At 43.4% G+C, this 16,195-nt stretch overlaps 1 protein-coding gene across 3 annotated transcripts in view; it reads left to right on the forward strand.

Moving 5' to 3' along the window:
- Positions 1 to 1,208: 1,208 nt before the first annotated feature.
- Positions 1,209 to 16,195, forward strand: part of LOC122928574 (cytoplasmic phosphatidylinositol transfer protein 1-like) — a 141,103-nt gene continuing 126,116 nt past the window's right edge. For all 3 annotated transcript variants that reach the window (XM_044281548.1, XM_044281550.1, XM_044281549.1), the window contains exon 1: positions 1,209 to 1,483. In XM_044281548.1, coding sequence (XP_044137483.1) covers positions 1,436 to 1,483 — 48 coding nt within the window. In that variant the 5' untranslated portion in view covers positions 1,209 to 1,435. The remainder of the gene's footprint in view (positions 1,484 to 16,195) is intronic.

The raw sequence follows: 16,195 nt of genomic DNA on the forward strand, positions 1-16,195 counted from the left end.
CTATTAAAGTGAATGGGGCCCGCCGCGAACACGCGGTTTGCAAACATTTGATTGCGAACGCGCGTTCGTGAAACGTCCCAGACGATGTTTGTCCATCACTAGTGATAGGCAGAGCTGAGACATGCACCCTTAGCTGCAGCACAAAATAAACTCCCCTTGAGTTGTCAGCTTGATATAAATCTAGCAGAGCAATGAACAAGGAGATCTCTGGATCCATGTGAGGTAAAAGGTTCTAGCTTTGTTTTTAGAAAGAGATTGTCATGTAGTATTTGATGTCTGATTTTCATTTTTTACATTAGTCATGGGATAACCCCTTTTAACATGTGTGTATTTACTGCTGACCAACAATGATTTCTAGGTCAGCAACAAAAATGTGACTGATGACATACGAGTGAATTATCATTTAGCCTTGGATCATTTTAGGTGTCTACACTGGACAATGGTTGTGAATGACTGTTCATATGAATGACTGTCCTGCCAATAATGTCTTTTAATGAGTATAACCTCCAGGATTGGACTGGGGTTCCTTGGGACCACCAGATGAATTTATTCTTGGGGTCCAACACCTCCATATCATCAATAAAGTCTAATAGGTTTTGATTCAAAGAAATAGATGTCTCCAAAGGCATCTCCAAAAGTATTTTTCTCCTGGACCTTTGGACCCATTATGGGTCAGAGCCTTGGCCCACCAGATGATTCCCTGGTCCTCTGCTGAGCCAGTCTGATGCTGATAGACTCCCTAAAACTATCTTAAATGTTTTCTATGAATGTGTCCACTATTGCCACCAGATTACAAGGGATCGGGGAGCCATGTGAATGAATGAATCATGTACTATACTGTGCTGTGGAACATGTTGACTGTATAGTAATAATAAGAGAGAAAAAATAACTACATATGATCAAAACCTAAATCTTGACAAGTGTAGGAAATAACATAGTGACATTCCCATCTTCCCTGTCCGGTGGATATGAAGCATTCTTCTATTAATTGTCAGAAATGCCATTAGTCTAAATGTGCTCTATCATGATGGGCTGCTCTCCTACACTCTTCTGTATACTAGTAAATAATGCAGGAGAAAGTGAACATTTACAGCAGAAGTCACAAATCAATCAGGAAAGGGAAAAGAAGGCATTCTGATGAAATGGAGAGGGGAGAGGGGGGTGTGAGGGAGCGAGGAGGAGAGGAGAAAACAACAAGAGCCTGCCCTGACAGAGCTGCTGGAGGCTGCAGATGGGAGGTTAGCAGGAGACCTCAGTGTCCTCAGTCAGTCAGCAATGAGTTAACACCGTGTGTGTGGTGGTAGGTGGAGTTTCACACTTTCATGCATAGGTGTGCCTGAAGCCCTACTGAGAGAAGCACACACTGCAAGGTGAGGGGAGACCCGAAGAGCTTGGCAAAGTTTTCCCCTAGCACAGAACCAGCGCCGGGCCCAGGATGCTGGTCAAAGAGTACCGGATCTGCATGCCGCTGACAGTGGACGAGGTAAGCCGTCTGGGGTGTATACTGTAGTCTCCTCTGTCGGCAGAAGCCAAGCGTGCTGAATGCACTGCAGTGTTAGCGCCGCCAGGATGGTGGGCTGCAGCCTGGGCGCCGGAGGAGCCCTCTGCCCGCCGTCCTTTGTACTCCTGCGCCTCCAGTGAGGAGCTCAAACACGGGCACGTATCCTGGAGCCCGCGGGCAGGCAGGGCGCTTACATACGCAGGCTGAATGGTACCACTGCCACTTGAAAAAGGCAAGTGTGCCTACGTCAAAGCATTTTCTGGCTGCCTGTGCCAGTCTGCATTCACCCTGGAGGAAATACTGCGATGGAAACCGCATTCCAGCGCTGCCTTTAACTTGTAGGCACATGACAAGTCAGTCCATCTCTTGTGATCCTTCTAATTGCTGCACTTTACCACAACCTCCAGGACCTGGCATCTCAAATGTCCCCATTGCTTCCCAGAACCATCACAAATTGTGCAGATTAACTTGATGTTAATCCCCACAGAATAGCATTGTGTGCTCCTGATAAGTTTCTGCAGAAGTCAGTGGTTTGCAGGCATGGATCTCATCTTTCAAAACTAACCATGCAGAACCTGAACATACATGTACACGGGGGTCTCTGAGAATCGGACATATGACGAGCAGGACCCTCATCCTGTAGAGCAGCTTCTTCACCTTTTCCACAGTGGCACTGCCATCAGCTCTCCAGTATGAGGAGGACCCCTCTCTTGCAAGAAGTTTCATCCTAAGGCATAACAAATTTGATATCTCGGCTACTTTGGCCCTGTGAATGTGACATGGGAACGTGAGGGTAAATGGCAGTCATGTTGGAATGAAGCTGGTCTTCATGTTGTAACTTGAATCTAGATCCAAGTCTGTCAGCAGAGTCTCCTAATATCTCATATGCCTGCATTCCGGAGAAAAAAAAGACTTTTTGTGGTATGCAAATCACCTCCTGGGTACAATGAGATTGCTGCCTGGTTGCACCTAGGGCCTTTCTGCATACCACAAAAAAACTTTTTTTCTCTCCATTGCTAGCACATATGGAGAAGCCATAGATATCGTGAGACTCTTCTTTGGTCTACAGTGGCCCACCATTTTACCTACTAGTGTGTGACAGATGCCCTAGTTCCTAGTACTAGTTGTCCGCATTCACTGCAGTCTTGCAGCACAGGCCGCACTTGAGCAGTGCATGGAATGCTTTCTGCATCTGTGGTGGCCAGGGTCGCGGGAGTCAAAACTGGGACACATGCATGCCAGCCACCTTACATCCACCTCTGTGGTATCTGTAGAACTGATCCAGGGCATGTGCAATAGCTCTGGAGCTCTTCTACTGAGCTAGTGCAGATGCTCCTAATGAAAATACCTCGTTAACAGCTTCAGAAACGTCCAGGCACAGGCTAGCGCCGCAATGACATCATCAAAGAGCCGCTTACCTGTGCTGTCAATTAGGACAGAAGTAACCACCCTCAAAAAAAGCAGAAAGTTTAGGGCTGTGGACCAGTGACAACTCTCAACTGATGAGATGGGACAACCCCTTTAACCAATCAACACGAAAAGTCAATTATTTTTTACTTATCCCAGATATAGATTTAGTGACCTCCAAAGTCCAGACCCCAAACTTTGATGAACTTCCAAGACATAGGAGGATATATTTAATTAATACATCAGATATTGCACTTCAAGCAATTCTCTCAAGTGCTTTCTTCCCAAAATAGACACATTTCATAATATGAGTTCACGTGGCCCGCAATATCATCTTGACTATTAGAATTGGTGACAATGTTCCTTCATGGTATAGAAAGATGATTCATGGATCGCAGACGTTTCGTTGAGACGGAAAAAACACTTGATATTTTCATATGGCTCCTCTTCAAGAACAGTGACAGCCCTTAGCAATGTTCAGAGAAAGTGTTTACATCTTCAGAGCTTCTCAGTTCTTCTGTAACATTCACCAGTCCACTATGGGTACTTCCTTTTACTCGTTACTTCTCACCCCGTTCACAAGGTAAAGCGGGTAATAAAAGATAAAACCAATGGCCCATTTAAGCGGAAAGTTGGTGTTCTTCATGAATCCTCAATTTATTTTTATTTTTTTATCTCCAGCAGACACATTCCTTCTGTGAGATGAGGAATGGACCTACAAGTGGGCCATGCTGGTAGCAGGGCACATGACCAGTTGCTAACATACACTTTGCTGCATACCTGCGCTTGCATAGAGTGCTATGTACGCTTTGTGTTCTGACTTGTTTATATAGGTCAATCGTTTCTGCTTACATTGTATCCACGTGAAGTGAAAAATTCATTTGGCCAATGTAAACACAAGGACTTGCTTTTCGTAACGAGTCTAATGCACTCGTTGCGAAATGCATCATTGGCCGCAGTATTGAAGATGGGTGACCTGCACTCTCGAAAGGACTGACGTACCGCTAAAATTGATGTCAATTAGCAGCCTAGACAAAGGAATGGCTACGTGTCATTTTGTGTGAGGGTAGTGTTTTTCAGCCGAGTAATGTTACTAGAATTAGAGTAAAGTAGGATAAAATGAGTGGACCTCTTGGGTTATAGATTTAAAAGGGTTTAAAGGTTTCATATAAATAAAACTCAAACATCAGAGAACATGCCAATAAGTACTCTGTAGCAATTAGTCCCAGAAGCTTTAGCCACTCATTTCCCAAGATCTTATCGATGGGAGGAACTATAGCCATAGCACTTGTAATGTGGCCCAGAGATTGCGGGGGAAGGGGGCCTATCAGGTGTAACAATATTGTACTTTTTTGTGTGGAATAACAATATGGCGGCTTTTTGCTATAATGTGAGTTTCCTGATATATGGTGCTAGTATACATGCCTTTATTATTGCTACTTATGCTGCTTTTTAAAAAAAATCTTACACTATGTCGCAGGGGCCACTATTTTGCTATGGGGCCCTGTGAATCGTAGTTACGCCCCTCATCTTATCTATAGATGTCATCAATGTGAATATGTTGCATGTCAATAAACACCCTTCAGCCCCTGAAATTAACATTTAAAACTGTAACAGGTTAGAGCTCTGCATAAACCCTGATGATAGGACCCCTATTAAGCTCTTGCTCCGATGCTCCCCCTTGCGATGCATCGTGCAGGACAAAGGGTTTTTTCTTCACTGCTGGTAACGTACTGGGTTTCTCATGGGCATGCTAGGCGGAGGCTTCTGCCTAGCAGTAAGCCCGGTGATGTCACTGGCACAAATGGGCAGTCTTTAGCTCTGCCCTAGGCTGTTTTACAGGCTAGGGCAGTACTAAAGACTGCCCATTAGTGTGAGGGACGTCAACGGGATCACTGCTAGGCGGAAGCCTCTGCCTAGCATACTGAAAAAAAGCCGGGTACGTCATCTGCAGTAAAGAAACAGCCCATGCCCTGCCCTATGAAGCACAAGGCAAGGGGGAGCATCGGAGTAAGACATGCTCCACTGATACAGGCTAAGTGTGTGAAGGGGAGCTTATGTCCAGGTTCAACTCTGAACCTGGACAACCCCTTTAATCAAACCTCTACTTTGTACTAGAATGTTCTTTTAGCTCATTCTGCACCTCTGTAATGACTTCTGTAGCAACCAACAGTAGCAGTAGATATGTCCTTATAATTTATGAAAGCAAGTGAAAAAGGAGTTCCTGGTACAAATTAACTGCAGGAAGGGAACCCTTTTACAAGTGTAGACCTTGTGCAAGCGAGTAAACAGAAGTCCTGGCTATGAAACCATTCACTTTATGTCCCAATGTTCAGGAAGTAGATGAAAGTGGCCAATGTCAAAATATTATTTCGTTTGTCACAAGGATGTCACACACTAAAGGGGTGTCTCGCTTCAGCAAATTACATTGATCATGTAGAGAAAGTTAATACAAGGCACTTACTAATGTATTGTGATTGGCCATATTGCTTCCTGTGCTGGTTGGATTCATTTTCCATCACATTATACAGTACACTGTTCATTTCCAGGGATTACGACCACCCTGCAAGCCAGAAGCTGTGGTCGTGCTTGTACACTATAGGGAAAAGCGCCGTCCTATGTGCGCTCCCACACTCTCAGCCACCAGGAAGGCCGCTGCTTTTTCCTACAGTGCACATACACGGCCACTGCTACTGGATTGAAGGGTGGTCGTAACCAATTATAGAAATGAGCAGTGTATAATGTGATGGAAAAAGGAATCCAGCCAGCAAAGGAAGCAATATGGCCAATCACGCTACATTAGTAAGTGCCTTGTATTAACTTTCTGTACATGATAAATGCCATTTACTGAAGTGAGACCACCCCTTTAAACCACTACCCTGCACTGTTACCAGTCGTTGGCACCAGTACTATTGCTATTGTCTTCTAAGTTCTGGCGCATGCGTTGTGCACAGATGAAGCTGCGCAGGTCCAGGAAACATTAAGCAGACACAAGATTTCAGGAGATATTCTGCTGAACCGCTTTGGCATGTCAATTATGCCACAATGGGCATGATTACTATCCTAGACATCTTGACTATTCCCTGATATGGCCCTTTCCAGATTTAGGGTAATTGGCATAAGGCATGTACCAGGTTATAGCTTGTTTTTTACAATATCCTTGTTCAGAATTTTTATACACAAGCCTGCCCATGAAGCTGTTAGACAGCACAATAATTGGGTGGTGGTGGTTTAGTATCTGAAAAATGTTTTAAAGCAAGGTGTTTGGTAGGTAGGCATGAAATAGTAGAATAACCATTGGCTTGAAGTGGTTACATACCAGGAGATCTGGCTTTGCACCGGAGCAGCATCCCACCTAGCTGTAGTTTGACGGGTGTGAGTGTGCCTCTCATTGCAGTTATAAGTATGGTAGAACCTTAGAGAAAGCTATCAGCTTGCCTTTGGTAAATGTGAGTGACCAATTAAAGTCTCATGTAATCCGTCTAGTGGAGCATGGAGGAAATGTTCTCATGGTGCTGATGATGAGCATCGAGCCTGGTTGGAATATACCTGAATGAGCATAATGCATCCTCCCTTCTGAGATCTTTCCATAGCCTAAATAAGATATCAGTTGAAACAGATCTTAAATTAAGAAGCTGGATCAGTTGCTACAGGGTTGAAGGCTGAAGAAGACCACTCATGCAGAAACGTTGTTCATTTTGTGTGGAGAAAAGATCAGGGTGCTGTCTGTCTCTTATCTACTATCCAATTTTATGTAAAAGTAGCAGTTTGCATCACTAGAGATAGGGGGCCTAGTCCTGACTTTGCTTTGAATCTCTGTACGTTCTAGTCATGGCAGGGGCGTCGCTACCATAGCAGCAGACCATGCGACTGGGCCACAGGGGCCCAGTCTTAGTTGGGAGTATCTCCTCTTCTACTGGAGGTGAAAACTTGGTCAGGACTCTACCCTCTGAAGGAACAACTTTTAGCAAATGAAGCAGTGGAAAAATTACTCAAGGGTAATTGAAAAGGGTTTAGGCAGGAACCCCTCTGTCCTGTGTGTGTGTGTGTGGGGGGGGGGGGTCTGGTTTGATCCTTGCTATGGGGCCCTTACTTCTCTATGTACGCCACTGAGTCATTGCACTATGGTGCATTGCATTCCCCCCCCCCAAATTGTTAGTTCAGTTTTGGAAATAAAATAGCACAATCAAATCCATGAAGAGGGCATGATTTATGCCACGCAAGGATGCAATGTTCTTTTTTATACATCTCAGTTTTTTCAAGGACAAGTGTTTGTACTATAGCTTTTCTGAACAACAAATCCGGAATAATAATTCTACATTGCCAAATGGTGTGAAAACAGCCAAGAGGGAAGCTTCAGCTCAGAACTACTATACACCACATACCAAGTAACTGCCCAGAAATACATGACATGCCAGGCTAGTATCATTATCGTGGTCCTCTTTATACTCTGAGATTTCCTCCACTCCCTACTGAAAGGTTGGGTTATGATAGTCATGTAAAAAGTATTGTTAAACAGGTTGTCTGATAGAAAGTGCTGCAGGAAATGTTATAAAATAACAAACCAGACATTACTAACCTTTCAAAAGGGTTGTCCAGTTACCTCAGGCAAGTGCTGGGTTCTCTTCACTTTTTTCCTGCTCTCCATCAACATTGCAGCAACGGAGCTGTGTAATTACAATGGCTCTGTCCCAAATGTAACCTGTTACCTGCTCGCTGCAATGTTGATAAGAACGCTCACAATCACAAGATCTCTGCAATCTCTTCAAATAACTGATCGGCGGGGTTCCGAGAGTTGGATCCCTGCCAATCTGATATTGATGGCCTATCCCGTGGATAGGTAATAAATATGAGAAAACCAGACAACCCCTTTAAATACCCCACTGCACTAGCTCCAATGTATTGGGGATCCCTGCTGGTCTTTGTTTACCTTTCCTATAGGCTTGATGTGCCAAACATCCATATATCTGTTATAGCTAGTCGCTGACCTACATGCTGTATGTGCAATAATCACTTTTGGGACCTTAGGGGGAAACTTATCTTTCCCCTATGGCATGTTTTTGGAATACAAAAGTGGCAAAACCCAGTTTTGTAATCCTGTTAAACACCATTACAACTAATTATAATGCATACCGGTGTATTTATGCCGCCCTCTTAAGTTTCCAAATAGGGAAAGTAGCAACGGCGGAGGAGGGTCGGGCCTTCAGTTCCAATACATTCATCATTTGAACCAGAAACTAAATAAATGATAACTGAAATCTATGCCAGCTACAAGCAGGACTGCCAGAAGAGGAATTTAATTTATGATCAGGACTGCACCTCATAAATTGCACGCCTCCTCCGGCAGCACAGGCCCTAATGCGACTGGCATAGCTACCACTGGATAAGTAAAGGCCTTAGTCTTTGCTGCTCTAAAGATCCTTGTGAATCTTTATATTTCCTGCACCTTCTTCACGGCCACATGTCAAGGTCCCAAGGAGCAGTTGTCATGAGTTGGCCTGGAACCTGTACAGGAAATAGCTCTCTCTCCGAGTAGTAAAACTCATATAAATACACACTTGGGGTCTTCTTACATAAGCCGATGCCAGGCAATAAAATTACACTGATCGAGATTATACAAGGTGACTGGCACTCACTTAAAGGACCTTTCACATAACTTCATGCAAAGTGAAAGGAGGACGAACTATTGTGATCGCTTGTTCCCCACTGACTTTTCAGATTGTTGGCAGCACATCCCCTCTTTACAAAGAAAAAAAGATTTTGCTCACCGAGGACAGCATATTATAGTGACATACCCTCTGATGTCGGCGGCAGCACTTTTATAGTACTGACATGCCAAGCCTCTCAGGGAGATGAGTCTGATGAGTCTCTCTGGCCCCGCCCCTCCCCGCCTCCTAAACATGACTGGCAGGTTTCTTTCCTGTTATACGTAGTTATAGTCCGGAGGAGGGCGGGGCCAGAGAGTCTCATCCGACTCATCACCATCGCAGGGCGCACTGTGAGGTTTGGCTTATCAGTACTATAAAAGTATTGACTACCAGCTCAAATATGACAGACCACGGAAATGAATGGGTCTGTCACTAAACTTTGCTGACCTCACTGAAGGCTGCATAGTACAGTAACAGGTTCCCCTTAAGTCCTGCAGTTTTTTTGGGATGATAAGAAGCACCTATACAGTGACAATTTTGGGGAAAGCATTAGGGTACAGCCACACAATCTGGTTTCTGCATGGGGTTTTAGAAGCCAAAACAGTAAACTCAAAGAAGAGGAGAAATCATATCTGTCCTTCATACTTTCTCTCCTTTTATGATCCACTCCTGATTTTGGCTTTCAAAACTGCATCAAGACACCTGACTGTATGGCTGTACCCTTAGTCCCTGATAATTGGCCAGATCCTTGGCGGGTATAAAAGGGCTTTTAGACAGTTTGGCTACAGGAGGCCCATTATTCTAATGACTATGATTTCAGGTATTTTTATTTTTTCTCGCTATGTATTTTCTCTGAAGGAAATAGTACAGTTAATGATTATCATCTTCTCAGTTAAGGTTCACTTCAATATAAATGGTTTGGTGCCTCCGTTTACATGATAAGTATTAAAGGCATAATTACTTTTCCATTAAGCTTTGATGTGATAAGAATGATAAGGTATTTCTGGTTTGTTTTGTGAATCAGAATATTTCACTCACAAGGTGGCCTGATCATCATGCTACATGAAATTAAAAGGCATGACGGAAAATGTGTCCTTGTCAACAATACTGTTCCACCAGTTTCTCAAACGGAAAAACAACTGAACTAAAACCAGTAGTGTAGACTAAATCCAGCAAAACTGGTTCAGCATTTTTTTCTTTGTTTCCTTTTGTAATTTACGTCAAGTGACACCTTAGACGAGGCAAGTGACATCTTAGACGTCAGAAGACTCAGTCTTTATAACTCCTGGAGCCAGATTTTTTTTTTTTTTATTGTTTTCCTGTAGACATTGTATACATTGTAAATGAAATCGAGCTTGCAAGTAGTTCTGCCATCAGTCTATACTGCCCTTTGCATAACTAAAGGCCATTTACATGGGCTGTCTTTGCAGGCAATTACCTGAATGTCAGCAGTCGTCTAACTGTAGGCCACTTATTGGTTGGATACCTTCATAACAAAATTTAGTTGCAACATTTTGGTGCAATATATAAAACCTTTAGCCATGCACCCGTTCCCGCTAAACCAAGCCTCCTCTCCGATAATTCCTCAGTAGGTGAGGCACAGTGGATTATTCTTTTTGTCTTACTTCCTTCATATATATGTCTAAAATAAGTAGTGTCCAATTCCAACAAAGATGCACCAAAATTTGAGGCTAATTATGCCAGAAATTCAGGCATAGCCAAAATACTAAATGCAGATCACTGTGCTTAGTCAAACATCTTTGTATCTAAAAATTACAACTTTACCAAATTCAATACATTATTGTGACACGCTATCTGAACCCTGCAATGCACATCACAACCACTGGGTGGCCACAGAGAGACACACATAGTATAAACATCTCCCAACAAAGTATCACAAAATCATATTTTCTTTTAAAACTAGTCATCTCACGTCTCTCATTTTGGGATATGTCAAGCCAGGAGGAAAGATAAGGAAGGAAACATCTGTACAAGGCTGTGTTGTCACACACAAATGTCCTAATAAAAGTGCTGTACCATATCTGCCTCCAAAAGTGAACTGCAATGTGGTTGCCAGACAATGGGAAACTGCATCTTTGTTCTAGTGGTCTACAATACTGCCAGCATAGCTACAAGCACAGATATTACCATGTAGTACTGGTGGAAATACTGTAATAAGTGTATGCTCCTTGCTTGATATTTGGATAGATTAGACTGGATTCTATAACATCTGGTAGTCAATGGTGTAGAGGGTTGCCAGCCGTCCAGAAATGTCTGGATAGTCCATAAAAATAGGTGACTTTTTATTTTATTTTATTTTTTTATTTTTTTTACTGTAGGTATGTGTCTGATGGTACTTGAATAGATTATTTTGTTGGCAATTATCATCATTTTACAACTCGCAGTAAATTCTGGTAATGAGTTCTTATCAGTATTTTGAGCTATAGACATGGGTTACTTAAAATCTTTATAATTTATTATGCTTTTCCAAGGTGTCCGTGAAAAATGTTGGCTGTTTGTGATTTTGGTATAAGTTGTCCATAAAAAATAAAAATTATTTTTAGCAACCCTGATGGTGTACTTATAGAGGCAGACCACGCAGTTGCTATGGGGCCATTGGCGGAAAAGGGCCAGCTGTACAGGAAAGGCCCCACCCCCTAATTACACTTGCATGTCTAGCTGTGAGAAGAATGATGTGGAGAAGGACCTGTGATGATGTCATTGTCGTATGATCAGGGAAGGAATACAGTGCTTTGAAAGTGAGGGACCTGTGATGATGATGTCATCATCGTGTGACCAGTGCAAGGAGACTGATCTCAGCAGTGGAGAGAAATATGTGGTGAACAACCTTGGGAGGAGCTTCTGTATCGTGCCTGGTCTTTGAAGTCATGGAGACGGTCCTATCAGTGATTGACCACCTTCCCTCTCTATGACTGTGTATACAGAGATAGCTGGCAATCACTGATAGAACCGCCCAGAATGAGCAGGAGTTTAAATGAATAAAATACAAGTTATAGTGAATCTTTTCCCATAAATCTATATATTAATGTGCTCTGCTCCTCCTGCTCTATAACATGCTGCCTGCAGCTTACATTGCATTTTGATGGTGACAGGTTTCCTGTAACATATTCATCCCAGCTTGTAATGGTTTATTATAGACATCTGAAATGTTCGATTTGTAAAGCAGTCGTTAGTCCCAGGCTTCTCCCTTTAAATATTAGATTGCGTTCTCTTAAGAGGATTATATCAGAAGTGAGCGTGACTAATCGAAGATGATGACTGGTGGCGTAGTTAAAATCAGAGATTGGCATATGATGGGGCCTCTATTCTTAATTTGACAGTTACTAATTTCCTCTCAGTTTTCGTGGCAGACCAAGATAGTAGATGACAGAATGAAACATTTTGTAATAATTTCTAATTGTTTCCTGAGACATGCCGTCAGTGCTAAAGTAATCAACTTGCGGGAGTAGCGGCATAACAGATTTGCTATTTACATCAGCGCCAGCAGTGCATTTTTCTTATTTTAAATAAAAGATAGTAGACATGTTTAGCACAGCGAATTGGATTCTTGGAATTCTATTTTTCTTTTTTCGCACGTATCATTCACATGTATGTTTACACGTGCCGTTTCCGTCAGGATCTGTTGGAAGAACATCTGCAGGGTTTTAAAGTAGCAGCAAAGTAATGAGATTCAAGGAAATCTCTTCCACACAATGTAGGAAAAAAGGGTATGGATTGGAAATTGACAGGTAGTGTAATGATAATGGCTATGGAGATCTTTGCATCTATAGACTATTTCTGTTTGGTTTAGACTGAATCTGTCAGGAGGCTATAGTCCATATCTCTGAACTCCTGACAGCTCATAAACGCTCATTATACCGTAGGTAAATTCTTATCAAATAAGAACTGCGCTATAATAAGAGCTTAGGAGCTGTCAGGAAAGTACAGATAAGGACTACAGACCAAGCCATCAGGGCAGCCCCTTGACAGATTCAGTGTAAAGGTGAATTCAGTAATTTACGGATACACTGAATCTGAAAGCTGTAGAGGAAAAATGGTTGAACATTTTTAATAAAGACCAATCGAAAAGTGAAAGTGTTTTTTAGCCCAAATGTAATAATGTGCCCCCAAGGGTATCCATCGCCTTTAAATCCACAGCATATTCTTTGTGCAGATTTTCACTGTGGATTTCACCTTTTTGCAGTACATACCATGATATCTGTAGACAGGATTTTTTCCAGCACATCGTAACATTTTAATCAAATATCACGCATGTCTCTCATAGTAGCTAATAAGAACGCAGCCAGAGCAATACAGTAATAGGTATATTCCTTTTTAACCCCTTCATTCTTTGACTCCCATCTATGTCCAAATTACTTTCAGGTCTTGCTTACAATGCAGTATTTAAGGTTTCTTTTACAAGGACTGATGTTTCAGGCAATTAGCAGAACTAAATGAAACTTTTCTGATAATTGCCTGCTTGTCAGTGGCGATGAGTGGCGATCACCTCCACTGTATGGGAACAAGCAATCAATACAGTGATCACTTCCCAACATAGAAAATGTGTAATGGGCAGCAGATCGCTGTTTAGACAGCATGATCTGCTGCACAGAAATTGGTGTAAGACATGATCACCCGATCGATGAGCATTTGCTTGATGAGCGGGTGATCACTGGAACCTTTTACACAGGTCAATTATCAGGAACAAGCATTTCTACACATGCTCATCCCTTATATACAGCCTGATATTCGCTAGGTGTAAAATGACCTTTAGGTTGTCCATACATGTAGAGATGCGACCCGGGATTAGCGATATGCATGCGAATTCCACTGCCGGACCACGTTGTGTACAGCACTCTTAGGCCCCTTACAGACAAGTGTGAGTGGATTATGTCCAGATGCGTTACGAATGCGTTCAGTGAAAAATGTGTGATTTTCGCAAGCAAGGGCATTCAGATTAGTATGCAATCGTGTTCAGTTATTCAGTTTTTATTGCGTAGGTGCAATGAGATTTAATGTGTTTTTGCGCGCGTGATAAAAAACTGAAGGTATACAAACAACATCTCTTAGCAACCATTCGCGAAAAATGCATTGCATCCGCACTTGCTTGGGGATGCGATGCGATTTTCACACAGCCCCATAGAATTCTATGGGGCCAGCGTTGTGTAAAAATCGCAGAATATAGAACATGCTGCGATTTTTCACTCAACGCACAACTCATGTACACAGCCCCATTGAAATGAATGGGTACAGATTCCATGCAGGCACATTGCACCCGCACGGAACACTCGCTCGTGTGAAAGGGGCCTTAGTGTTACAAGTTACTCTGCTGTACAGGCCTGGGCCAATTACGCTTCTCTAGCATCTGCAATGAGCGTTTGTGGCTAGACGGTCTAGAGCAGTGGTGCCCAACTATTTTTCGTCTGAGGGCCGCACTAAACTTGGTATAAATTTTGCGGGCCGGAACCAGGTAGCTTTGCCAGAAAGAAATGCAAACGCTGTGAGGGGGCACGTGTGAGCATTACTACTGTGAAGAGGGCACATATCAGGGCATAGCTACTGTGAGGAGGGCACATATCAGGGCATAACTACTGTGAGAGGACACATATCAGGGCATAACTACTGTGAAGAGGGCACATATCTGGCCATAACTACTGTGAGGGGGCATATATCTGGGAATAACTACTTTGAGGGGGCATGTGTGAGCATTACTACTGTGAAGAGGGCACATATCTTGGCATTATTACTGTGAGGGGGCATGTGATGTATAAATGTGTGTAATGTATGTGATGATCACACACACTGCACTACATACATTACACACATGTATACATCACATACTGCGCTGTCACCTTCTTCTGCAGGTCTACCTTGATGTCTGGTCTTTAGGCTTCAGTCAGATCCTCCATCGCCATGCTTGCACCGTGTGCCCGACACCACCAGGAGCTGGTCCCTCCTCCTTTCATCTCACGCCGCCTTCTCCTACAGCAGGGCGCTCTATCGCTCCAGTGCCCGCCCAATCTTACCAATCAGGGGCGAAGCTAGAAATGACTGGGCCCCATAGCAAAAAAAAATTCAAATACATTGTAGTGGTGTATAGAGCCAAAAATGTTAGAATTGTGTTGATGTTCCAATATTTATGGACCTGACTGTATACAGCTTTTGGGTATACGTATGGCATGATTTTCTCACACTGCCCTACTGAATGTTATTGGTAGACTTAGACTCTTTTCACTTGGCACTGACAATAGAAAACTTCATGCAACGCCGGATTCATCACAACGTAATGAACAGACTTTACCGACTTTTAATGGGGTCTGTCAGGGTGTCCATCATCTAGAAAGGAAAAATATGTGCTTTATGTAGTGCTATTTTTCCTGTCAAATTTGAGAGAATTGGCTAAAAAGGCATTGAGACAGATGGAAATATAGTAATATACCCTTACTAGTCTGAAGATGTTTGGTTCAGGATTTTTCCTGGGTAGCCAGTGCTGGACACAGATTAAGGCTACTTTCACACTAGCGTTCGTCGGTCCGCTCGTGAGCTCCGTTTGAAGGAGCTCACGAGCGGACCCGAACGCAGCCGTCCAGCCCTGATGCAGTCTGAATGGAGCGGATCCGCTCAGACTGCATCAGTCTGGCGGCGTTCAGCCTCCGCTCCGCTCGCCTCCGCACGGACAGGCGGACAGCTGAACGCTGCTTGCAGCGTTCGGGTGTCCGCCTGGCCGTGCGGAGGCGTGCGGATCCGTGCGGATCCGTCCAGACTTACAATGTAAGTCAATGGGGACGGATCCGTTTGAAGATGCCACAATATGGCTCAATCTTCAGGCGGATCCGTCCCCCATTGACTTTACATTGAAAGTCTGGACGGATCCGTACGAGGCTATTTTCACACTTAGCTGTTATATGCTAAAAATAATGCAGACGGATCCGTTCTGAACGGAGCCTCCGTCTGCATTATTATGATCGGATCCGTTCAGAACGGATCCGATCGAACGCTAGTGTGAAAGTAGCCTTAAGGAGTTGTCTGGGCTACAGATATTGTAGATGACCTTCCCTCAGGCTAGGTCATTAGTATTAGTAGTATTTGACCCCCTTCCACCCCACCAATTAGATGTTTCAGGCAGCCGCAGGGCTGAAGACTATACAGTATACAGAGTAGAAGCAGAAGGCTTCTTATACTGTATATTTTCTGGCGCCGACATACTGCAGCTGCAATTGAATTGAATGGGAGCTGAGCTGCAGTACCCCGGCATGGCCACTAGGCAGTGTATAGAGCTGACTGCTTCCAGCTCCATACACTGTATCATTTCTGGTGCAGTGGCCACCTGAAACAGCTGATTGGTGGTGGTGCCGGGTGTCAGACCTCCTCCGATCTGATATGAAAGACAGTGAATCACATTAAGATATGAACTTTAGAAGAGAGGCTCATGGTTTTGTCCCTGCGGTTTTCCCTTCTGTTACAATCTATGTTGTGGTAATCTTTTCCAGCCATGTTCAGTGTTGTAACATGCCTCCCGGGCAGTGGGTATGAGGAATACTAGATATGCCTTGTGCAAATGTGTTATGTAACCACATGACATGAAGTGAAATTACTGTATTTGCAGTCATGAGCAATATTAATTATATCTACTCTGTAA

Source organism: Bufo gargarizans, chromosome 2, assembly GCF_014858855.1.
Source record: "Bufo gargarizans isolate SCDJY-AF-19 chromosome 2, ASM1485885v1, whole genome shotgun sequence".
Taxonomy (NCBI): domain Eukaryota; kingdom Metazoa; phylum Chordata; class Amphibia; order Anura; family Bufonidae; genus Bufo; species Bufo gargarizans.